Source organism: Canis lupus, chromosome 26 (assembly GCF_011100685.1).
Source record: "Canis lupus familiaris isolate Mischka breed German Shepherd chromosome 26, alternate assembly UU_Cfam_GSD_1.0, whole genome shotgun sequence".
NCBI lineage: Eukaryota > Metazoa > Chordata > Mammalia > Carnivora > Canidae > Canis > Canis lupus.
The window spans coordinates 28,052,410-28,076,862 of NC_049247.1; the positions used below are offsets into that span (position 1 = coordinate 28,052,410).

At 53.8% G+C, this 24,453-nt stretch overlaps 1 protein-coding gene across 1 annotated transcript in view; it reads left to right on the top strand.

Moving 5' to 3' along the window:
• The window catches only part of BCR (BCR activator of RhoGEF and GTPase), a 124,649-nt gene extending 101,945 nt beyond the window's left edge, over positions 1 to 22,704 (top strand). Inside the window, exons 16-24 of the mRNA XM_038575788.1 lie at positions 528 to 625; positions 2,489 to 2,620; positions 14,696 to 14,755; positions 15,480 to 15,589; positions 17,093 to 17,232; positions 18,109 to 18,243; positions 19,020 to 19,125; positions 19,499 to 19,661; positions 20,010 to 22,704. Coding sequence (XP_038431716.1) covers positions 528 to 625; positions 2,489 to 2,620; positions 14,696 to 14,755; positions 15,480 to 15,589; positions 17,093 to 17,232; positions 18,109 to 18,243; positions 19,020 to 19,125; positions 19,499 to 19,661; positions 20,010 to 20,099 — 1,034 coding nt within the window. The 3' untranslated portion in view covers positions 20,100 to 22,704. The remainder of the gene's footprint in view (positions 1 to 527; positions 626 to 2,488; positions 2,621 to 14,695; positions 14,756 to 15,479; positions 15,590 to 17,092; positions 17,233 to 18,108; positions 18,244 to 19,019; positions 19,126 to 19,498; positions 19,662 to 20,009) is intronic.
• Positions 22,705 to 24,453: the final 1,749 nt, after the last annotated feature.

Genomic DNA, 24,453 nt, shown 5'->3' on the forward strand with positions numbered 1-24,453 from the left:
GGCTCCCCACAAAGAGCCTGCTTCTCCCTCTGCTGCTCTCTGTGTCTCTCGTGAATAAGTAAATAAAATCTTTTAAAAAAATAGCCTACCCACAGGGAATCCACATGGGCATGGAAATTACACAGCTAGTCAGGTAAAATGAGGTATACATGTCATTTTGAACTAAGGAGAAAGGGCCAGAAGTCTAGGGCTAAAGAGGAAAGGAATGCATATCACAGAACAATAGAACAGATGTCTGCCCTGCCATACAGATGGGCCATTTGGATAAAATTTGTATCTCTGCTCGTAACCTTTATTTTGGGAAAGACCCCCGCCCCCATCTAGATTCTTCTATATAGTTAAGAGAAGGGCAAGTTTCTCTACAGCCCATAGAGTCTTGACTGCCTTCAGCCCAGAATAATCTCATGTCACAGTGGCCCATCTTGGGGTAGCCTGCCCTGGGCCCCCTACACAAAAAAACCGTACTCTCAGATAATGCAGGTAACGTGGAAAAGCATGGTCACCATCCCTGTGTCTCCCTTCCGCAGATCTGTACTGCACCCTGGAGGTGGACTCCTTTGGTTATTTTGTGAATAAAGCCAAGACACGTGTTTACAGAGACACAGCTGAGCCCAACTGGAACGAGGTGAGGTACTACTGCCAGGCACATCTCTAATGCTGGCCCTGGCAGGCAGGCCAGGATCTTGTCGTGGGGAGAATCTGAATGTATAACCGCCATCCCAGCCAGCCTCCGCCTCCACCCCTACCCCTGCCCCCGCCTCCACTCCTGCCCCCCGGGGGCGGGAGCTCCCGGATAGCTTCCCCGCTGCAGGCGCCGCTGCCAGCATTCCACCAGCATTCCGGGAATCTCCTGGGAGGAGAGGGAGGCTAGTCCAAGAGATTTTATCTCTGTGTTCCTGAGAATCCAACCCTGCATCACAAAGAAACAGCCTATTTTGCTGGAGAAACTTAAAAGGGCTTTTTGTGCTGCCTTTGTTATTTTTTAGTGTTTACTTGGTAAGTTTCCATAGCGTTTTTTTCCTCGGAAGTTGGAATGAACCCTGTGGCCCTCTTGGTTTCTGAAAGCCCGGGGCTCTGCTAGCAAGGCCTAGGGTAGGGACCCTATTTGCCTGTCCCGGCTGTTGGGTTTGTATGGTTTGCTGCTCTGTTTTCCTTCACTGTGGAGAGCTGTTGTGTTAACTCACTTACCGTCTCGCCCTGAGATTTTGGGAGCAGTGGAATGACTACAGAGTGGCCAATATTGGTGAAGTCCCCAGATACGTGAGAATGCCATTTTCCGGTTTCTAGAGCAGCTGTGGCCCTCAAAGGCCTGATGCTTAAGGATATGGGTAGGGGCACACCACCCACTCCCCTACAAGAGCAGCAGCTCAGGCCCACCTGGCTGCCTAGTCCACCTTAGGTCGTGTGGTAGTTGGGTCGTGGGCCAGCACCCAGCTCTCCTTTCTTGACATGCACTGCTCTGATCATCAGACTCACTGCCTCAGTAGAACTGGGGCCTGGGGAGTCCACAGGATTGCCCAGTCATTATAGTTCTGGGTGTCACTGCAGAAAGGGTGGTGGCTGTGGTGACAAGGGAGCAGCACAACCAGATGGAGCCATTAAAGGCTTTGTAGAGAGCAAGAGGGCCTGACTGACAGGGAGGGGTTCTGGACACAGTGCAAAGGGTCTGGGTGCAAGCCAGCAGTGGAGGCTCAAGGAACCAAGGCACGGAGGCTCCCAGACCAGCAGATCACCTGGTGGCTGGCCTGGGTGTGCCTCTGGATCATCCAGGAGTGTTCCATGTTCTTTCACCTGTGCCCTTCCCAGCCCCATGCAGGCTCAGAAATCCCTCCTTTTTTTTCATCACCCTCTTTCCATTTCCCCACCATGAACCTGTGTCTGCAAAAGCACTGGTGTGAAATGCAGAATTTACTGAAGATATCCTGGGGTGATGGAGGAGAAAGCGAACACCACACATCCCACAGCAGACAACTCGAAAGCCTACGGGAGCAGTTCTTTCCTCTCCTATATCACCTCACTGGGTTGATTTTTTTTTTTTTTTCTTTTCCAATAAGCTTATTGTTTAGAGCAGCTTTAGGTTCGCAGCTCTAGGTCCAGAGCAGAAAGGACAGAGATTTCCCATATACTCGCTGTCCCCGAACATGCACAGCCTCCCCCACCAATCAGTGATCCTATACGCTACATGATTATCACCTAAAGTCCATAGAATATCTGCATTTGTAAGCAGCACCCCTGAGCTTCTGATGCAGGTGGCATGGGGACTGCCCTTTGACATACTGATTTAGGGAGTTTGGATTACATGTGAGAGGCATTCAGAGCTTCCAGAAGCATCCACTGTCCACAATGGGATGCTCACAGGAAAGTAGCTTCTGAGGATCTTCGTCACGGAACAAAAGTGGAGAGGGTCTCCAGGTTCTTTCTGGGGCAGCAAGGAAGCCATTGGACCTGTCTACTAATGAGGGGCTTTCCTTTTTTCTTGGGGCTTCAGGAATTTGAGATCGAGCTAGAAGGCTCCCAGACCTTGAGGATACTGTGCTATGAAAAATGTTACAACAAAACGAAGATCACCAAAGAAGATGGCGAAAGCACAGACAGGATCATGGGGAAGGGCCAGGTCCAGGTGAGGCTGCCACCCTCCTCTGTCCCCCCACCTCCGACACACCCTCGTACACCTGCCCCTGGACCCCTCCCACACCTCCTCCTGATGCTCCAAGTTCTTTCCCCAGTTCACCTTCTGGGATACTGAAATGGCCTGGCTCCAGGGGTTGGGGGCACATACTCTGGACTTGGCGAGGGGACCTTCACAGGGCTTTCCTGCCCCTCTCTGTGTTTGAGTATCTGTTATGCCCCATCTTGTCCCCAAAGGAAGTTCAACTAGACTTGTTCTTGCAGCAGGGGCCTCAGTTCCTCCATGGCTTGTAGTCTGTTGCCTCACCTGTGCAATTTTGTGCCCCACTCTGGGAAGGCCCTGATAGCCATGTGCCCTACAGGCATCTTACCAGACCCAGCTGAGCGGGCTCCTCCCCGGGGGTAGGCACTGGCTGCTCTCTGACCCTCAAACCCACTGGTAAAGACTCCAGCAGGAGTGGCTGGGGATTCCAGGTAGCCAAGAGAGTAGGCCACTCTCCACCAAGGCCCACCTCCCTCCCTCCCCTGAGGGCAGGAAGTCAAATCCTTTCCTGCCGAAACACTGAGCTGCAGGGTTGAAGGAAAGGAGGGTGACTCACTCCTGTGTAATTTTATCTTAATGGGATAGTGGGGAGCCACATGCTCATCTTTCAAATGAGCAAGGCCTCACTTAGGGGGGCTTCAGACCCCCCTCTCTGTTTTGCCAGATTCTCAGGTCTTAGTTCCCAGGTTTACATGGGCTGCCTGTTTTCCCACCCTGGAAGCTTATTTGGGAATTCAGTGGCTCAGGGCCTCCAGGGACCCATTCCCACCCTGTACCTTGAGACCAAGTCTAAAAGTAAAAATGCTTCTCTGACCACCTTGTACCTGCTTCCCCTCAGCAGACACCACCCAGAAAGCGGGAGGACACACCCACCATACAAAGATTGGCCTGAGGGGAGTGTGTGTGTGAAGCTGATGAAATCCTACACCCCACACCCTCCCAGGAGAACAGGCCCAGGGCCTTTAGCCACCCCCACAGACTGGACCTGGGGCTGGACCCTCCCAAGGTCCAGGGTAGGACCTGCCTGGGGTAACACTCAAGCGAACCCACATTGGGGTACACATGGGGATCAGTGGGGCAGCCTTGCCCAGCCTAAGGAAAACAGGATTCTTAGCCCCTCTCTTGGATGGTATAACCCTGGGCGCAGGGGTTCCTGAGCAGACCAGGTTCAGCCACTCACCACTGATAAAATCCAAAGGCAGAGAGACCAAAGGTGGTAAGACAAGAAAGGGGTTTATTTCAGTGAGGCCACCACCAGGAAGACAGTGGGCTAGCGTCTCAAAGACTGACTCCAAAGTGCTAAAAATACTTGTAGGTTTATAGAAGGAAAGTGTGGGACAAAGGTCAGTGGGTGCCTGCAAGTGGGCAGTAAAGGTTAGGCGAAACATTGTCCTGGGGTCAGTCACATGGGGGTCTTGCTGTGTTCAGAGCAATCTTCACTAGTTGAGGAGGCAGCCTTAGTTCTCATCATAGGATGCTTTGCCTGCAGGATCTTTTGCCTGAGTTAAGAGATGAGCTGGAAAGAACATAATCAATGAGGAAGTGTGGACCGAGATCGAAATGGAGGTGGTTGAAATCCTCTTTCAATGGGCATGGTCTGTGAAGGCCAGCTGCTGGTTCAGGGCCACTCAGGAGATATCCTGCACCAGGGTCCTACCTGCGGTTTACAAGCCTGATATACTGTTGAGCCAGTAGTAGGGTCTTGGTGGTGGAAGAAGCAGAAATGCAAGCCAGTGCCTTTCAGTTGTTGCACTTTTGGGGTCCTATTCAGGGATGCTTGACAAATCAGGTCGCTTCCCCAGCCAGGGTCATGCCCATGAACTGGGCGTGGGTCCCACCTTGACAGATACGTGTGCCCACTGCGAAGTTAGGGTGATGTCTAGGGGGTGACTCACACGCTCAGTGTAAACACTCACCACTGTGCAGCTCACATGCGTTGACTCCCCAGTGTCCTTGTGTCCCCAGTACCCAACCCCGTACTTCCACATAGAAGCTGTTCACCTTGGCTTGATAGAGAATCCCGTGGGTTGAGTCAGCCACTTCAAGGGGCTCTTCTGCTCTTAATGGACACTCAGGTGTTTTCCAGATCTTGCTGTTCCATAAGCATACTGGTGCTGGACATCTTCAAGGACTGACACGTTTGAGCAGCTACTGGGCGATAGTAATAGACATGTTTGGGCCCTTTGAGTTTTCAGTTCTCTGCTCTGCTGTTCGACAACTAATGTGTTCCCAGTGCTCCCCCACCCTCCTCCCTCTCCATGTTTGCATCTGCCCCCAGCCCGGGGTCCCTCTTACACACCCACACCCTGACTCCAGTCTTGCAGAGAGCCCCAAGGCAGGCTAAGGATACAGATGGATGGTGTCTGGCTCCTTTTTTCAGTCCCTCACATAAGACTAAGGGGAGGCTCAGATTCCACCAACTTTTGACTCAAATCATCCAGATCCTCCAATGCTAGAGTCCTGGGGGTGGTGAGATTTGAACCAGGGCCCTGAGCACTGTCATTAGGTAATCAGGGGGTCTCAGTGGAGAAGAGAAAAGAACAGATACTCATCCTCTTCTTTTATTGTATCAATCTCTCTTTGGAAGCCCTTTGCCATGATACTACTATATATAAACAAAATATTCCTTTTTTTTTTTTTTTTAAGATTTTATTTCTTTATTCACAAGAGCCAGAGAGAGGCAGAGACATAGGCCGAGGGAGAAGCAGGCTCCCTATGGGCAGCCTGATGCAGGACTGGATCCCAGGATCCCAGGATCATGAACTGAGCCAAGGCAGACGCTCAACCACTGAGCCACCCAGGCACCCCACAAAATATTCCTTTATGAACACAACTGTGCTCTCAGACGCACTAGGGGTGCCAGGTGAGCACCCTGCCCTGTCTTGGCAAAGAAGAGAGCGGTTGAATTGTGGGGGTTGATGTGGGGCATCACTCCAAACTCTGGCTGTTCTCTGCCCCTTTCTGCCCTCTGACCCCAGTCTGTGCTTCCCCATGCAGGCGCTCTGAACGGGGCTCCTTTGCAAAGTCTCCCTTGCTGTTCCTTTTAGTAAGATAAGATAGGACGGGGTGGAGGACATGGACTATGTTTTTTTTTTTTTTTTTTTTAAGATCTTTTTTATTTATTCATGAGAGACACACAGAGAGAGAGAGAGGCAGAGACACAGGCAGAGGGAGAAGCATGCAGGAGCCCAAAATGGGGATCCCAGGGATCCAGGATCAGGCCCTGGGCTGAAGGTGACGCTAAACTGCTGAGCCACCTGGGCTGCCCATGAACTCTGTTTAAAAAAAAAAAAAAAATTTATACATGACCTCGTTACAACATCAAGGTTGACTGTATTCAGTGGGAGAGAGGTATAGGGCCCACCAGAGTGGCCTTTTGCAGCAGGAGAGAGATGGAGCCCAATTCTGAATAGAACAAGGAGAGAGGGAATTTATAGCCAAGGAGCAGGATCCAGGGAAATCATCAGTTGGAAGGTACTAAAAAGAAAGGTCTGGAGTAAGGGGAGATTCTGGCTAAACCCACCTAACGGGCTCCTTGCTGAAAGCAGGCCAGGCAATCAGACATCACCAGGGGTGGTGGGGGGTGAGGAGTCTGGTCAGGTGTCAGAGTCATCAGCTCTCAAGAATATCAAAGAGTGGTTTTTGCTAAAATTGGGCTCTTGGGGACATTCCCAAGAATGAGGTCTGGTTGGAAAACAACCAGAAGAGCCTGATTCGTGTGGCCAGAGGGAGGCTCTTTCCACTCCCTCAGCCCCACTGCCCCTCCTGTGAGCTGGGGCAAGTCATCACTGCCCGGATAAACGTATTTCCTCGCATGCAAACTGGGGCCAGGGCTATGGAGCCGAGTGTGGGGGTCTTCAGTGCCACTGCTGCTATTATTACTCATTGTGGTCGGTGTTAGTGGAGATGGCGGGATCTGGCTCCGCCCCCTCCCTGTCTGCTTCCATGGAGTTGCTGAGTGAGTGGGAAGCATGGCCCCTGAGCCATCATTAGCCAGGAAGGAATCCCAGCATGACACAAGGTCCGTTTGTGACTCACACAGAGTAGGCAGTGGCTGGCCCAGTCCCCGGAGACCCCCATTCCCAGCGGAGTTTGTTTTCGAACTGGCATTCCCAGGAGGAAGAAGGAAGGAAGTCAGAGGAGGAGTGGTGATGGCCCCCTATGACCTCAGCCAGGCCTCTTTCTGCCTCCCCCAACCCCCGCAGATACTGTTTTCTGTGTGGGGCACACCTAGGGGAGGGTATCCATGATTTTGGGGATACAGCCTTTCCAAGTGTATATTATTTCCCAATAATATTAGGCTTCTTCCAAGTATGCCATGTGGAAGGGATATAGAGCCCTGCCCATCCTGTTGCTGGGGTCAAGGTGGGGGGTGATGAGAATAGCATGGCCTTCCCCCACAAGCGCCCCCCACAAGCGCCTCCCATACCCTCAGTATGTACATTGACTCATAAGTTGAGTATAAAGCCCATCCTATGAGGTGGGGAAGGTGCAGCACCACAGGAGTGTCCAAGGGGGGCCAGGGAAAAGTCCACAGCTGACCAGGAAGGCAGAGGCTGGGCAGGCCCCTCTGAGGGGCCAGGGACGGGAGTGAAGGCTCCAGCAAAGCTCCTCACACACCTGACAGGGCAGAAGGTGTCAGTCATCTGGGGAGCTAGATCCCAACTTCCCAGGGTTGGTGTCCTAGATCAGTCTATGTTTGCTCACCTACATGGTGCTGATAAGCTAAGAGTTCAGGAGCCATCCATCGGAGTCTCAAGTTTCAGCCCTCACTCTTCAGATGACTTGTCAGATCCCTACTTCCCCTCTGCAACAATGGAATCTCCATGAGAGGAAGATGGAGGGCTCCCTCTCCTGAACCCAGGATGGGTGAGTTGGTTTGTTCAGAGCACCAGGCCATACCTGCCAGAAAGGCAGAAGGACATAGTGTATAACAGGGAGGCAGCCCTGGGTGCCAGCTGTCTGAGAAGGAGTCATAGACTCAAACCCAAGCCCTCTGCTGCGGACAGGTGCACAGGGCCGCACCAAGAGTCTTCTCTGAGCCAGCTCTGAGTCTGAACAAGCAAAGCCATCCCCATCCATCCTCAGACACCAAGAGCCCACGGTGAGCCCTCGTGAGCTAGGGCCTCCTGCATGCCAGATACCAGGGACCCTGAGAACAAGAAGACATCTATCTGCCTCTGTGTTTTATAGAGCAGAGAGTCTCAGGTGCTGCAGATGAGCCAGGAGCCAGAGCAGAACATGCCCTGGGGTGGCTGGGTGGCTTGGATGGCAAAGTTATTTTGTGGGAGTCGGGACAGAGAAGGCTTCACAGAGTTGGGGTCACTGAGTCTGGGGCTTCAGGGGAAGGATTTTCCTAGATGGAGATGTCACACATCCTGTGCTCTGAGTAGAGCAGAAGCGCAGGACTGTTGGGAATGCACCTGTTGTGGCATAGCTGGAGGGTTGGCTGAAGTAGCCTGACCAGGTGCTGCAGGGACTAGGATGGGGGCCTGAAGGCACTGCCCAAGTGCTCCAGAACATCCTAGGCCAGGGGCTGGGACCAGCATCTGGGGGGCTAATCACCCAGATTCATCAAAGACCAGGGAAACTAGAGCCTTGCAATCATTAGGAATTCCTTCCTTCCATCTTTCCTTGCTCTCTCTCTCTCTCTCTCTCTTTTTTTTTTTTTTTGTAATATTTTCTTTATTTATTCATAAGATACAGATAGAGAAAAAGAGAGAGAGAGAGGCATACATAAGCTGGCACTCCGGGTATCTGTATGTGGTTTCCCAAACTCTGCTGGCCTGGATTGCTTGCCTCATGAGTGGAAAGTACACCATGGATGTACTTAATGCTACTGAATTGTCCACTTAAAAATTGTGAATTTTATGTTTCATATGTATATTGTCACCATTTTATTTTATTTTATTTATTTTTAAGATTTTATTTATTTACTCATGAAAGACAGAGAGAGAGAGAGAGAGAGAGCACCAGAGACACAGGCAGAGGGAGAAGCAGGCTCCATGCAGGGAGCCCAATGCAGGACTCGATCCCAGGACTGTGGGATCACACCCCAAGCCGAAGGCCAATGTGCTCAACTGCTGTGCCACCCAGGCATCCCTATCACCATTTCTTAAAGAGTATGTCCACAGGGTGCAAGGATAGACATGGAAGCCCAGACTCAACAACTTGCCCCCTTCATGAAATCCTCCCACTACCAGAGGGACAGTCGGCGCCTGTGCTGTGCAGCGTGATGGGGAACCTGCCTCTGAGAGCCTCCCGTAGCCACCCCCTGGACCCTCAGCGATCCCCAGTGACCAAATGCTCCCTCTGTGCCAATATGCATCGTAATGCCTGTTAATGATATCTGTGCTGTCTATCCTACACATACATGTCTTGACACGGAAATACCGCAGCAAATGAAATAGACAAAAGCCCTGTTCTTGGCGAGGCAGACATCAACCAAAATAAGAATAAGACTGTGGTCAGGCAGGAAGGAGACGGGGTTTGGGGAAGACATGGTTTTCAGTCTGGTGGTTGAGGACAGCAGATACTGTTACAAAGGTACAGAGAGACCCAGCCTTTCATCACTGGGGATTATGTCGGGGCCATGCACGTTCCATCCACACAGCGGCTCCCTGAGCCGGGGCCTCCTATTGTTGGGGTGGGGGGATGCCTTCCTGGATGCCTGGGTGGCTGGGAATGGGAGCGCTCAGAGATGAATGAGACACAGCCCATGTTGCAGGTAAAGGAGCAAGGGGAGATACCCATGGTACCTCCTAATCCATCTTGGAGCAGATCCAAAGGGTCTCTTGTACCAGTAACATAAAGTGAATGACGATTGTTTCTACAAACATTTAAGGAAGATTTTAGGCTATAAAAGTTACGAACGTGCAAAACACGTGAGCAAATCCTTGTACAGATGCCCCAGGATTTGCTATACCTCTGTCACCATCAAGAAAATGTAGCCTTGAGATGCCCGAGTGGCTCAGCAGTTGGGCATCTGCCTTCAGCTCAGGGCGTGATCCTGCAGTGCCGGAATCGAGTTCCGCATCAGGCACCCTGGGGGGGGAGGCCTGCTTCTCCCTCTGCCTGTGTCTCCGCCTCTCTCTGTCTCCCACGAATAAATAAATAAAAATCCAAAAAAAAAAAAAAAAGAAAGTGTAGCCTTGTGACCTGGGCCCTCCTTGCTCTGTTGTAGTCCACCTTGGGACCTTGTATCTTTTTTCTTCACCTGGCACACCATACAAGCCTCTACTTTAAGTATACAATTCAAAAAAAAAATTAAGTATACAATTCAATCATTCTTAGTAAATTTACAGTTGTATAACCCTCACCAACAATCCATTATTATTTTTTTTTTTTTTAAGAATTTATTTACTGGGGATCCCTGGGTGGCTCAGCAGTTTGGCGCCTGCCTTTGGCCCAAGGCGTGATCCTGGAGTCCCATGATCAATTCCCACATCAGGCTCCCTGCATGGAGCCTGCTTCTCCCACTGCCTGTGTCTCTGCCCCCGCCCCTCTCTCTCGAATGAATAAATAAAATATTAAAAAAAATTTATTTACTTATTCATGAGAGACACAGAGAGAGAGGCAGAGACACAGGCAGAGGGAGAAGCAGGCTTCATGCAGGGAGCCTCGTGGGACTTGATCCTGGAACTCCAGGATCATGCCCTGGGCCAAAGGCAGATGCTTAACTGCTGAACCACCCAGGTGTCCCCAACAATCCAATTTTAGAATAATTCCATCCCCTCCGTCGTTCCCATTTATAATTGCCTGCTGCTCTTACCCCCAGACCCAGGCTGATCTGCTTTCATGTCTATTTTTGCCCTTTCTGCGTATTTCATATAAACGGAATCATTCTATATTATGCGGTCTTTTGTGACAGGCTTCTTCCACTTAGTACATTTGTGAGGATCACCCACATCATAGCAAGTGTTGGTTATGGCTGAATCATATTCCATCATCTGTATTCATTTACCACGTTCTGTTTATCCGTTCACCAGTTGATGGACATTTGGGTTTCCAGCTCCAGGCTATTACGGTTAATGCTGCTGTGAACATGTGCACACAAGTCTTTGTGTGAACGGATGTTTTCATTCTTCCCGTGTGGAGACCTGGGGGTGGAATTGCTGTGTTGGACAGCCAAGTTTAGCTCTGTGAGGAACTGCCCTACTTTTCCAGATTGGCTGCAGTATTTTATATCCCCAGCGGCAGCGTCTGATGGCTCCTGTTTCTCCACGGCCTCACCGACACTTGTTACCATCTGTCTTTTTGATCATAGATGTCTTAGATAGTGCTCCTTTATCCATTTAAGTGATGCTGGAGCCTGGTAGGGATCAGAGAAGGGCAGCAAAGAATTAAAGATGTGGACGCTTGAGCTCAAGAGAACAGATTGCAGCAATAAGAGCAGAAAAGGGAAACCAGATTTCCCTCCTGGGGAGATTTCTCCAGGCTTCTCTCAGAAGACCCGTTCCAGGGAGTAGGTTACTGTGCACATATGTGATGCTCAGCGAGGAGCCCTGGGGAAGCCCTGCTGAACCATCTGGGCAGTGACAGTGGGCACAGAGGGAACAAGCACCGCCTTCTCTGGACAATTTAGTCTTGGGCCGAGGGCAGCACCCGGACCTCAGCAAAGCCACCCGGGCACATGGGGGCAATCATCCACCAGCCCCGATGCCCACCATTGTTCCCCCACCTCACCCAACCCTGGGGAGACAAGCTGGAAACCAGCCCTTCCTCCTGAGAACACTGGATATATATAAGTTGACCCCTTGCCCCCACAGTCCCCAGTCCCCATCTCCCATCCCCCAGCAACAGGCACATTCCTGGAGGAGACCTTGAGACCCTGCAGGGGCCCCCATGGGCGTCTGGAGCCCCATTTCCTGGTCCACTCCAGCTCAGTCATCTATTTTTCCAAATCCCAGTCCTGGCTTGTTTACTTCTCTGGTCCTTTAAATAGCCACATGAAAGCGCGTGCCAGCCTTGAATGTCGTTTGGGGCCGGACTGCACCGAGCCTCGGGCCTCATCATCATGTTATTCTTCGTGCAGCTTCCGCTCTGCTCGGCACACTCTGTTCATTGGAGCCGAGCCAGCCCTGGGGCCGGCCTTTCCCACTGGAGCTGCCTGGAGTCCAGGGGGCTGCCTGAAGAGCCACCTGGTGGCCTTGTGGCCCAGGTCTGCACTCTGGAGGCCAGCTCTTGCCACAGCCTCTGGGGCCAGGTGGTGGTGGGACCAGACACTGGTGCTGGCGGCAGACAGTGGCACTGCACTACCTCCACTGGGCTGGCGATGCTGGGGGGGAGGGGGCGGCGCAGTGTTCTCTGCTCTGAGTCCAGTCAAGACACTGGTGTCACTGGCTAGAGTGGTACAGGCTCGAGGGGGTGTCCCTAGAGCATGTCCAGCCATGAGGCCGCCTGGCCAGGCAGACACATGTTACTCAGTGTTTCCAAATGCGCCCACAGGAAACCAGCCACTTGAGAAGGAAGCTTGGCTTTTCTAGGCTTTAGAGAAAACTGACTTGTCGGAGTTCCGTAACCAATAGGAGTTCCCGTAACCAATAGGCGGCTGGTGGGGGATGGGGCTGTATTTTCCAAACATACACAAAAAAGGAGAATCCAGAGGTGATCGGAAACTTCGACCTTGGCGAGCCAGGCTGCAGGGGTGGGGCTTCCCGAGAAGTGCGGTCAAAAGGCAGTGGAGGCCCAGAGCTTGTCACACTCCTGTCCCAACGCACGCCTCTAGCCACATCGGTCTCTCGGAGCAGCAGGGCCCGGGATGCGAGAGATGCCGTCTGCCCCCACCGCCATGCAGGGCCTCCTACGGTACTTCCACCCCAGCCGGGTGGCCCCGAGCCGACTGGCCTCTGCCGAAAAGCACTGGTGTGCTCCGGGCACCGCCCTGTGGACCCACATCCGAAGCCTCGTATGCAAGGGCAAGGTGGGCAGTTGGGTGTGCCACAGGTTTCCCGGGTGGGCCCCGTCAGGGCGGGGTCCCTGCTGCTGGGATGTGCTGTTGTGTCGCTCTGCCTATGGGCTGCGGCTGCATTGAGGAGAGGGGCCGGGTGATGACTACTCCTGGGAGGGAGAGGGAAGGGGTTTCCTGCTCAAGCTGCTTCTGTGTCTCCATCTAAAGGAAACTCCCTGGCGGCGCAAAACTCTCCCTTTCCGTAGGTGCAGGAGGAACGGTGTCTGTCCCCTTCTTTCCTAGACAGCCAGAGCACCCCCCATCTCTTCCCGCCACACTGGTCTGGTTGAGAGAATGAGGCCCCAGCAGCACCCCCCTCTTGCCTCCCCTGGAAGAAGCTCTTCCCCCAGCTGGATGCCAGGGGTTCGCTCTGGTGGGAAAGCACCAGTTGGGAGGTTTCCTTTTCTGAGTGGTTTGTGACTGACTGGTCCCCATTCATAGGCCCTGCCCCTGAGTGCGAGGATCCCCATGGCCCAGGAGTATAGCTCCTGAGAACCTCCTGGAACAGATGAGGAATGAGAACCTGTGACCTACCCCCACAGCCCCAGGAGGGAGACACTTTGTTTTTCTGAACCATTCTGTCTGTTCGTTTCTCATCCTTGGGGATGTTAACCAGTAGGCCCTTGAAGGGGAAGCGAGTACCTGCGCTGAGCCTCTGTGCCAGAATGTGCAGGGAGAGAAGCTCAGGTTGCACACACCTGGCAGTTGGTGGCCTCTGGATCTTCTTTCCTCTCCTGCATGAGGCCCACGTGGCTGTTACCTCCTGGGTCTCTTGCAGTGGATAGATACCCCTCTGGGCCTGGAGCTCTGCTCATTCCCACTGTGTGTGTGCATGCATGCATCTGCATGCACAAGTTTGTGTGTGCAGAAATGACGAGGTGCGGACCCTGATTTCAAATAGTTTGCCTGGTTGCACACATGAACCATCGCCTGAAGCAAGTGATGAAATCACAAGGCCTTGCATGAGGAGTGCTAGGTTATATGGTGTCAGACAGCGGTTCCCTCAGCTGGCTTTATATCAGAATCACTTTGGGAGGTTTCTAGTTAAGTGAACCCCATGTCCCTCCCTGAGCTGCTGGTGCGACTCTGTGACTAGGACTCCAGGAGCTGTTTTTAAACAAGATCCTCCCAGTGCTTATTTGTCCAGCCCAGCCCACTGGTGTGGAATGTGTGCTCCCCACAACAGGGGAGAGGGCGCCCTCATAGATGGGGGGCACTTGGCCTGACCACTAAGGTCGGGGTCTCTGTCGGGTGAGATTAAGCAGCATTGGTCCCATCGGCTGGCACACAGACAGTGCTCTGTGGGGTGAAGCCAGAGGGGCTACAGAGGGCCCTCCAGCCCCCCTCACTGGCTGTGTGATTTGGAGCTGTGCTCTGGGTCCTTCTGGGCTGGCCTCTGGGCCACAGGACTGGCGCGGACTGGAGACCCCTCCTGCATGGGCTCCTACAACTAAACCACATAGCACACACAGGGAGAAAACTGTCCCAGACTCTTCTTTGGCATACCCTCTGAACGTTGCTATTGAAATTGGGTTTCCCAAACTATTTAAGATGGTTGGTGGAGGGTGAGCAAGATGGCTGCCAGCAAATGGGCATCTGGGTGGCTCAGTCGGTTAAGCATCTGCCTTTGACTCAGGCAATAGAGTCCTGGGATAGAGCCCTGCATCTGCTCCCTGCTCAGCGGGGAGTCTGCTTCTCCCTCTTCCTCTGCCCCTCCCCCACCCATTTTCTCTCTCTCTCTCAATAAATAAAATTCTTAAAAAAAAAAAAAAAAAAAGATTCCTGCCAACGTAGACTTGAGCTCCCAGCTGGAGGGACAGAGAGAGGAATTGGGCGCCGAGCCGTGAGCCTGGAACCTGTGAACCGTGAGCTCCCAGGTCTGGGAGCAGGAGGCCTCTCAGTTTCCAGGGGTTTTCTAGCAAGTTCTCTTTGGAGAACCTCTAGATAGAGGTGCCAGCAGAGGTCCAACTCTAATTCTGACATAGGTGTGGAGCAGTGATAGGCTTGGGCTGCTGCCCAGCCAGGTCTCTGCACAGACCCCAGGGCACCTGATAATCACGACTTCTTGCTTTCAGCTGGACCCCCAGGCCCTGCAGGACAGAGACTGGCAGCGGACTGTCATCGCCATGAATGGGGTATGTTGGCACCTACTTTCCCACTAGGTTAGGGTGGCCCCGATTCCCCCAAAAGCGGTCAGAAGGAGGCTGAGCCTGAACTAGTGTCTGAGGTGGGACATGGCTGAAGGAGGGAGAGACGCTACAAAGCAGAGTCACTACAAGCAGGCAAGAATCCATTTGGGGGCTGGAGTACGGTCACCAGCCAGGTGCTGGAAGTCCCTCCTGTAACAAGACAAGTAGAACCTCGACCCTGGGGTCTGCCTGTAGAAAGACCCCTCATTAGTTTTCAGTGTCGAGAAGGATTTAAACCTTTAAATAAATAAATAAATAAATAAATAAATAAATAAATAAATAAATAAATAAATAATAAACAAACAAACAAATAAACAAACAAACAAACTATTACATACCAGAAAAGGTGTGTAACATGAACAACACATTCTCATTTGCTAGATGATTCATGGATTTTTGTTATGTTATTTTCTATACTTTTGCGTTGCTATTAAGAAAGAGAAGCAGTGGGGGTTAGGGTCAGGAGCAGTGTCCTACAAGACCCAATCCTTGAATCACCCTGACCATTCCTGGTTCTTGCTGAGCTCAGCCAGCGACCTGCCCTGCCCTGGGATCTTAGCCCACTTGTTCAGGGAGGGGGAATGATTTGCCAAGCCCCCAGGGCCTCTGGGAGTCCCTGTGAGGTGAGTCCCAGGAAGGTGAGAGGGCTGTGACCTGCCTCCCTTTGCAGATCGAAGTGAAGCTCTCAGTCAAGTTCACCAGCAGGGAGTTCAGCTTGAAGAGAATGCCTTCCCGAAAACAGACCGGCGTCTTCGGAGTCAAGATTGCCGTGGTCACCAAGTGAGTGGAGAGGGGCCAGGACTCATGCATCTCATCCCTGGGCACAGTGGGCACCCCCTCCCCCAGGTGTTTCTGAAGGAAAGAACAGGTGAGGGTCTCCCCTCTCTGTGCATGGTCCTCTGTGCACGGGGCCGCCCCCCGGGCTCACTGAGAAACCTGTCCCTGTCCCCTTAGGAGTGTCCTCGCCCCCTTCCCATGCTGGCGGGCTGCTAGCTCCCAAACAGCTGCTGGAACTGGGTGAGGTCTGGGTTTTCTTCCTTCAGAATTTGCCCCAGTCGGGCTTCCTGTGGAATAAAGGCAACTCCAGCCCCTCAGTCACAGGTCAGTTGCCAGGAGAAGTCTGTATGTTGATTTGAGAGCAGTTCTCAGGGACACAGGCAGCTTCCTCCCAGAATCCATTCACTTCCTCTGTTTGGAATCTGGCCGGGCCCCTGACCTCACAGGTCATCCAGCTGGAGCCCATGTCAGATGTTCCCCAGACACCTAATTGTGTCCGAACACCACTCTTCACCCCCAGCTGCACCCCAGCTGTCCCCACACCTCTCTGGATGGGTCTGGGCCTAGGCAGAGAAGATTGTGTCAGCAGTTACCCCAAATAAGTGCTGCTGATGGGGGGGGGGTGGCTTGGGAGAGTGCTTTACTGGGCTTGTGAACCCAACTGCTAAACTAGGCTAACCCTCCAAATAGCACATCTCCTATTTTTGAAGTATTCCTACTCCGGGGTCCTATGTGGAGTACTGGAATTGTGCATTAAGACGTGAGCAAAAATTTAGAAGCACAGGATTCTGAGTGCTGTGGTTGGGCAGCCCTGTGGAGTCTCCATCCAGCAGATGTTGGGGGAATGCCACCACGTGCAGGGCTCACCTCTTGCTGAGGCCTGGAAAAGTCAGGATTCGCCTCTCATACAGCAAGTGGAGGGAAGGGCCAAGACTATGTCCGGGACTCTGTGTAGCCACCTGTCAGCCCAACGCCTGAGATCCTTTCTGACTTCCTATGGCTGCTGATTCCACTTAGAACAGCCTCCTGACCCTCTCCCAAATTATGCATATTTCACAGGGCATCCATCTACCTTAGACCCTAATGATGGTGGGGGGCAGGAGGCATCTGGGTGCCTCAGTCAGGCGTCTGACTTGGGCTCAGGTCACAATCTAGGGTCCTGGTATTGAGCTCTCATCAGACTCCCCATTCAGCAGGGAGTCTGCTCGTCCCTCTCCCTCTGCCCCCCCCCCCGCTTATGCCCCCTCACCTCACTGTCTCTCAAAGAAATAAATAAAATCTTTAAAAAGGAAAAAAAAAAAAAGGCCAATAAGATCTAAGCAATGGGAATCATGAGCTCTCCCAGCAGAGGGAAAGCACACAGAAGGGACTGTGTGAGCCCAAACCTGGGGGCCTTCATCACCCCCATCCCTGGGTATCCAGGTGTGCAGACAGATGATGGGTGCAGCCCTGCTGTGGCCTGAGCCAGGGCTGCCAGGCACTGAAAGTACTTGCCCTCCCCTGCAGGAGGGAGAGATCCAAGGTGCCCTACATCGTGCGCCAGTGCGTGGAGGAGATTGAGCGCCGAGGCATGGAGGAAGTGGGCATCTACCGCGTGTCTGGAGTGGCCACGGACATCCAGGCTCTGAAGGCAGCCTTTGACGTCAGTGAGTGTTGGCCTGGGCAACACGGGGTTGGGGGTGTGGGCATGGTGACCATGTGCCTTCCGTGGCTTGTGCTGGGTATATGAGGCTCTGTACCTTTTCTTCACTTGTTTTATTTTTCAAATGAAAGTAAGTATTTTTCAAATGAAAGTAAGAGTATTTTTCAAATGAAAGTAAGAATGGTGGGAGGAGGTTCTGCAGAAGCCCGTTCTATCTGAATCATGCATGCATGGCTCTCGTAGAGTTGGACCGGAGGCTTCTGCAGAGCTGCCCCATCTCACACAGGGGTTTGGCCTGCTTTCACCGGGTGGAAAAGAGGTGCTGACCAAAGCCCAGGAGTCAGTGTAGTCTGACTGCAAAGAACTTCCTCAGTCCCCAGATGAAGACACTGAGACCCCAGAGGCTTCTCAGAGTGGAAGATGGCGGAGCCAGGCCTCTGTGCCTGCATACTCTACCCGCCCTGGCCTGTGACACGGAGGGCCAGTGGCCACCTGAGGCCAGAGGGAAGTCACTGGTTTAAATCTCTAGAATTGAACCAGTAATCCCAGTATCTTAATGTGATCAGAAGATGCCTACAGCCAGGTGGTTCCTACAGAGCATAGCCACCCAATCCCTGCCCAGGCAGTGTCCGTCCTCTGCTGGCCTCACAGCCCCTCGTGGTGGCTCTGCCGCCAGGCCAACCGTTGCCCAACAAGGGAGAGGTGGGCAGGACGCCTCCCCTGTCAGGACCCCTGGTGTGCTTTGAAGATGATCAGCTGCTTAAAGGAGGGACCCCGAAAGCCATCAGCCTGCTGTGGGCTCGCTTGGCTGAGGCCCGGAGAGTGGAACCCTATGTGGGATCCGCGAGTAGGCCGTGCTCCATCTCTGCACTCCTTGCAGATAACAAGGACGTGTCGGTGATGATGAGCGAGATGGACGTGAACGCCATTGCCGGCACGCTGAAGCTGTACTTCCGCGAACTACCAGAGCCTCTCTTCACCGACGAGTTCTACCCCAACTTCGCCGAGGGCATCGGTGAGCAGGGGAGATCCCCTCCCTGCCTGTCCCTGGTGCCCCAAGGTGGGCAAGGCGTGCCCTCTCCACCACAGTCCACGTTTCAGTCCAAACTGCAGGTGGTGGCGGGCCCCAAGAACCTAGCTGTCCTAGAAGGACAGGGGCCTCCCATTGTGCCCCCCACCCCAAGTATCCCAGGGGGGCACTGTACCATCATGGACGCACCAGGGTGCGGGCCCTACAGTCTCCTTCCTCCTCACTAGAGTGCCCGCCCTGCTCCTCTCACCATGGGTCCTGGTCCCATCAAGTGGGGCTGCAAGCCCAACCTGACCCTCTCAACAAGGAGGTGGTGTCCAAAGTGGGAGCGCTGGGGTACAGGGCACCTGCGGCTCCCACACACGGCCTCCAGGGCCATTCAGCAGAGGACCTGGTCCCCCCCACACCTCCAGGGTACACAGGGTGATGAGGGAGCTGCCAAGGCCCTGAAAACCTCTTCCTACATTCCATGCTTGGCTTCCTGTGCCTTGGGCTCTTCTGAGCCGGAGGTGGGAATGGCCAAGCCAGCTGGGAGGGCAGCTCTGCCCAGCCCCTCCTGTCCCTGGTCTCCGGGATGCCATTCTACCCTTGGAGATAACAGAAAAGGCACCCATCACAGGGTCCTCCCCGGGGGCCAGTGCCGTGTGGGTCAGGATGATGACAGGCCTGGGCTGTCCTGTGCCCTCTGATGGGCCCCAGGAAGGGCTTCCAGCTTGGCTGTGACCCTGACACTAGCACCTCTCCCACCCCATCCCCCATAGCTCTGTCAGACCCTGTCGCAAAGGAGAGCTGCATGCTTAATTTACTGCTGTCACTCCCAGAGGCCAACCTGCTGACCTTCCTCTTCCTTCTGGACCACCTGAAAAGGTAACCCCAACTCCTCCTCAGGGGCCCCGGGTTCTGGGACCCCAGGCAGCAAGGCCCACCAGCTCCTGCCACACTCCGAGGCTGCCAGGACCCTTTCCCCACTCCTGTCTGTAGTTACTCCTCTGCGGAGCAAGGTGCTTCAGCTGCGGCCAGTGGCTGGGCTTTCTCTCCCCAGCAGGTGGCCTCAGGTGCTGTTTGTCCTAGGCCCAGGAGAACCAGGGTGGGGTCTGCTTTCAGCACTGCCAGGGGCAGGATGTCTATGTTGGAGAGCCAGCCCCAGGCAGAAAGGGGAGCACTCCCTATGATCCCTGAGCACTCACTCCCACCCTGAAGGCCATGTCGCAATGGTACCCCTTGCTTTGGCCCTGTGCAGGGTGGCAGAAAAGGAGACAGTGAACAAGATGTCCCTGCACAACCTTGCCACAGTCTTCGGCCCCACACTGCTCCGGCCATCAGAGAAGGAGAGCAAGCTCCCTGCCAACCCCAGCCAGCCCATATCCATGACCGACAGCTGGTCCCTGGAAGTCATGTCCCAGGTATGAGGAGACAGGCTCCAGCTCGAGCCACCTGACGTCACAGAAGTGGCCTCCACCTGGCCCACGGGGGTCCTACCAGTCATTCCCACCTGAGCTGTACGGGGGCGAGGCCCGAGGTGCAGAAAGAAGGACTTACCAGAGGCCATGTGGCTGGGAGGGGATGGGAGGACCCAGTCCACTGCCCATCCTTCTGTTCCTTATCCGGGCTTCTCAAGGCTGGCGTGGTGTTCCCTCAGGGACACTCAGATCTCTTGCCAGGAGGGGCTCGTTGTCACCAGCACACTCTGGGGCTGTGAGCACCCCTCTGAGCCGCTTTCTTCTTTCCTCCTCCCTGCTGTGCCCTGGCAGGTCCAGGTGCTGCTGTACTTCCTGCAGCTGGAGGCCATCCCTGCCCCAGACAGCAAGAGACAGAGCATCCTATTCTCCACTGAAGTCTAAAGGCCCAGTTCGGTCTCCGAGAGGCCGGCAGAGGGCCTGGAAACCTCCTGGCAACACGGGCTATCCACAGAGCGGGAACCGAATCTTCTTGAGGAGTAATTGGGCCACCTCGCCCCCAAGGGCTGGACCACCTGCCTAGAGACAACTACCCTACCCGGAAGGCTGAGTGGCCTTAGGGCCTGTGGGTCTGTGAGCTCCCGCCGGGCCTCAGACTCCGGTTTTCCATGCGGCCACAAGAGGGCGCCCCAAGCCAGCAGGCCTCGGCGCGCGGGCCTGGCCGTGGGACCAGGCGAAGGGAGTGGTTTCTGCGAACTTAATTTATCAGAGTTTTAAAGATTTCTACTGGATCACTCATCAAGATGCACCCTCTCCGGGGAGAAGGGAACGTGACCAGAGTCCCTCACTATCGTGTCTTGAATAAACACCGATGCTGCTTCGTACCGTGGGGGCCACAGCCCTGTCCCTGTACGGGTGGGGGCTTTTCAGTTTCCCTGACTTAGAAATTTGACTCTGTTTGTGTAACAGAGTTCGAAAAGCTAAGTCAACACTGTGTAGCGTTTGACCCCTTTCGCCTCCTTTCTTCTCTTTCTTTCCAGAAGGAGCTCTGTCCAGAAATGGGTCTTCCTGTTCTGTCCTGTTGCTTTGTCTTGCCGTTCATGTGCCCCTTGGAAGGCAGCTCCCCATGGAGCCGTGTAACGTCTGTCTGTCTGTCTTTCTGTCCAGGATCGACACCAGGGGGAGGGAGGCTCAGGCTGCGCACTTTATGGCTTCTCCAGGGATAGTGACCCTGTCCACTGCCTGCTGGGCACAAGCTCTCCTCTTCGGCTTAAAAAGGCCTCAATCTCTCTGGCTTCCTCCAGCCCATCGCCCCCTCTGCCCACACCCTCCCTTCCCCTGATCGTCCCCCCCACACAGATCACTTCATGCTCTCACTCTCTGCTGAACAAGCTCAGTAACTTTTGTAAAAGTCTCCTCTTGGCAGCGACAGCTTGCTGACAGCTTGTTTTAAACTTTGATCCGAATAGCCTTTTGATACTTGAATATTTTTAAGTTTTCTACATAGTTTCTAATTTTTTTCCTAACAGATTCAGATACCTAATACGATATCAGAATGTACGCCATGGACAATCTGTGTCCCAGCGGCATTTTGTCTCCCTCCACAGGCTGGCTCTGTTTTTGTCAGGGGTGGGTTCTGAAGTCTCCTGAGCATGTGGGAGGGTTAGGAGCAGGGGGCCGCTGTTCTACTGGCCAGCCTCCTGTCCCAAAGCAGGTGGAAGGACACACACCCACTGCCCACCCTCCCCCTTCTCCAAACACCAGTATGGAAGGGAAGCCCAGACATTCCTGGTAACCCTCCTGACCATCCGGCTTAGAGAAAGGAGAACGAGGGAGGCCACTAAGTATTTGGAAGAAACAAATCTATGAACAGTTGCTCTTTTTTTTTTTTTTTTTTTGAGAGAGAGAGAGAGGGGGGTGGATAGGATGGGGAAAAAAGAAATTGTGAGAAGCCAAGTTTCCATGATAGTCTTGAAAGAAGAGAGGATCTAGTGGACCGGAGGAGGGAAGTGATGGTGTGACTCAGGAAAAGGTGTTTGCTTGTCACGTGATTACACCAGTAACCGGTGGCAATGTCCCATGGTCCTTCCCATGTCCTGGGTGGCAGGGGTGAGGGTGGGAGGGTTCGCCTCACAAGGCAGCTCCCACCTGAACTTGCAGCACATGCTGGGGGGGCATGTGCCCCCCAACCTCCCCTCTGCTCGTGGACCTACGGAAGCAGGGGGCTGGGGGATACAGCAGAAAACAGTCTCTTGAAGGTTTTATGTCCTCATATTTATTTCTTTGTACTTTTTTCTTGTGAGGAGAGCAGACCCACCACTTTCAAGTAGTGCTGCTCTCCTAGGGGGTTAGGGTAGGGAGCAGGGTCCTGTGCCCTCTTCACATTTCTGAATTCACGGGGTTTCTCAGGCCTCTAGCTCCGGGCTGCCCCTGGCCTGGCTCCCCATCCATCTGAGCAACCCTCCAGCCCCGCAAGGGGAACACATTCGGCTTAGAAAATCTAAACCCAGCCCTCGTTTCTGTTCCCTTGGTGTCATGATTTGCATCTGTCGCATTGAAACTGGAAAGCAATATATCAATGTCTGTGCCAATTTTCGTTCCGTTCCCCATCTCCTCCCCCTTTTATTTTTTATTTATATAGAATGTGTGCTGTTTAATGACAGAATGACCACTCTTTCCTCGTGTAGCTGTAAAAGCGCTCCTTCGCTGGGCCACAGTGGCGGCAATCGCTTTGGATCCTTGGCCGCCTGTGTCGTCCCATCTCACACTCGGGCCTGTGGGTTGGTGAAGCCAGCACAGGGCGCGTAAAGGCCTAGAGCCCAGACGTGACTTTCCACAAGGCTCGGCTGCTGGACTCTGCCGGAAGAAGTGATGCTTTCCTGCCCTGGCTGGCACCCCGAGTCTGGAGCAGCCGCTCTGCTGCCCTCAGCAGCGGGGGGCTCAGCTCCACTAGTCTCAGCAGCTGCATTTCTGCTTTGGGCTCAGCCATCCAGACACCACCGTGGGGGAAAAGGACTGCTGACACTTTCATTAAAGTTATCTGAGACTACTTGTGTAGGTGGTGATTGCTCCATTCAGAAGAAAAACCACGATCAGAGCCTCTGGGAGGGGGATGAGGGTGGGCAGCAGAGCCAAAAGAACCAGGTGACATAGTGGGCCTGGGTGTCCCAGAGGCCACCTCAGAGCGCAGTGCACACTGGCGTGAAGCCAGGCCCTGTGGGGTTCACAGGCAGGCACAGCAGGTAATGTCGGGACAGGAAGCTGCAACAGTCTCTGCCGCCCTCCAGCCTAGGGCAGTGGGGGTACTGGCCATGTCAAGCCCAAGGGCAGGGAGGACTCCAGCCACACACAGCCCGGCCCTATACCAGCCCATTGGCCTCTGTGGTTTCTGCTGGCACCGGGGTTTGGTGGTACACGGGTCACCCTTAGCTGCCACCAGCCTCGCCCTCAGAAAAAGCCTGTCCAGCTTACAGGGAAGTGGTGCCCAGGGTGGAGACAGGTGTGGGACCTGGGTGCAGCTTGGGAGGAGCTGGGACTAAGGCTCGCCCAGTAGACTGCAGGTGGCCAGTGAGGGTCCTCCTCAGGCCCCCGGGGAGGAGGGTCTCCTGGTCAGCTCCTGGGCGGACGGGTGGGGAGCAGTGTGGTGTGTGGTCAACTGCCCAGACGGATTCTCCCTCCCGCTGACCCCCAACGCTGCTGCCTGTGGAGCATCACCGTGGCCATTTCCCCAAGCAGAGCACGGAGCTGCCCTGGGGAGACGCAGGGCTGGATGGCAGCAGCCCTGAGCCCAGTGCAGCCTTTTGCTGGCCTCTGGTGACCTGGAGGAGGTCACACCAGGAGTGTAACAGGGTGCTCTAGGGATGAATCTCCACCCTCAGAGTCTCCAAAGGCCTTTCCCCCAGCACCTGTCCTGCAACACCCCCCCAGTGGGCTCCCCACAGCACCACCTGTCACAGCATCCTCTCCCACAGGTGTGTAAGGTGTGTGTGTCTTGCCTACATTGGAAAAGCTTCACATACACCTTGCCACCTCTCCACTCTGACATCTGCTGATGAGGAACAGGCTGCTGCTGGCCCTTCTCTGAGGATTTGACCCCTAAAAGGCTACTGTTAGTTCTCTCTATTTCCACAGTCCTGGTCCTGTTTGAAAACCATAAAAAATACAATACTAATAATGAAAAAAAATTGTAACCCCTACTGTATCGCTCTTAACTAGGATTTGATATTTTAGTCTTTTGAGTTGACTGCACCCAAATTCCTAAGAACAGGCACCACGTCCAGCAGAGCCCAGGCCTGTGATCCTGAATCTGAGATCTCCCACCTCAAAGGGCCCTCAGAGGCCTCTTGGTCCAATCCCTTTACTTGATAGATGGGGAAACTGAGGCACGTGAAACCCTACCCCCACCCCTGCACCCTGGTATCCCAGAGCTGGTTGATGAGCTGAGGCTAGGACCTCTGTGTCCTGCTGACACCCCCTCCCCCCGAGCTCACTCCCTTTCTGCAGGACGGGACAGGGCGAGACCTTGACCACCAGCCTTGGCCTAGATGTGTAAGTCCCCATGTGGGCACACGGGCTGAGGCCTTCAAGTGTCCCACACATGCACCCCCTGAGTAAATAAAAGGGGGGCAGGATTGAGTATAGAAATCTCAGAAAAACTTGCATACCTGCCCCCCCAAAAGAATGCCTCAATTGCCTTAAAAGGAAGTCTTTCCATGGACTAATGACGGGCAGTCACAAATAACTCTGGAAAGATAAACAGGAAAAGTGAGGGGGTGACAAGCAGACCCAGCTCTTGAAG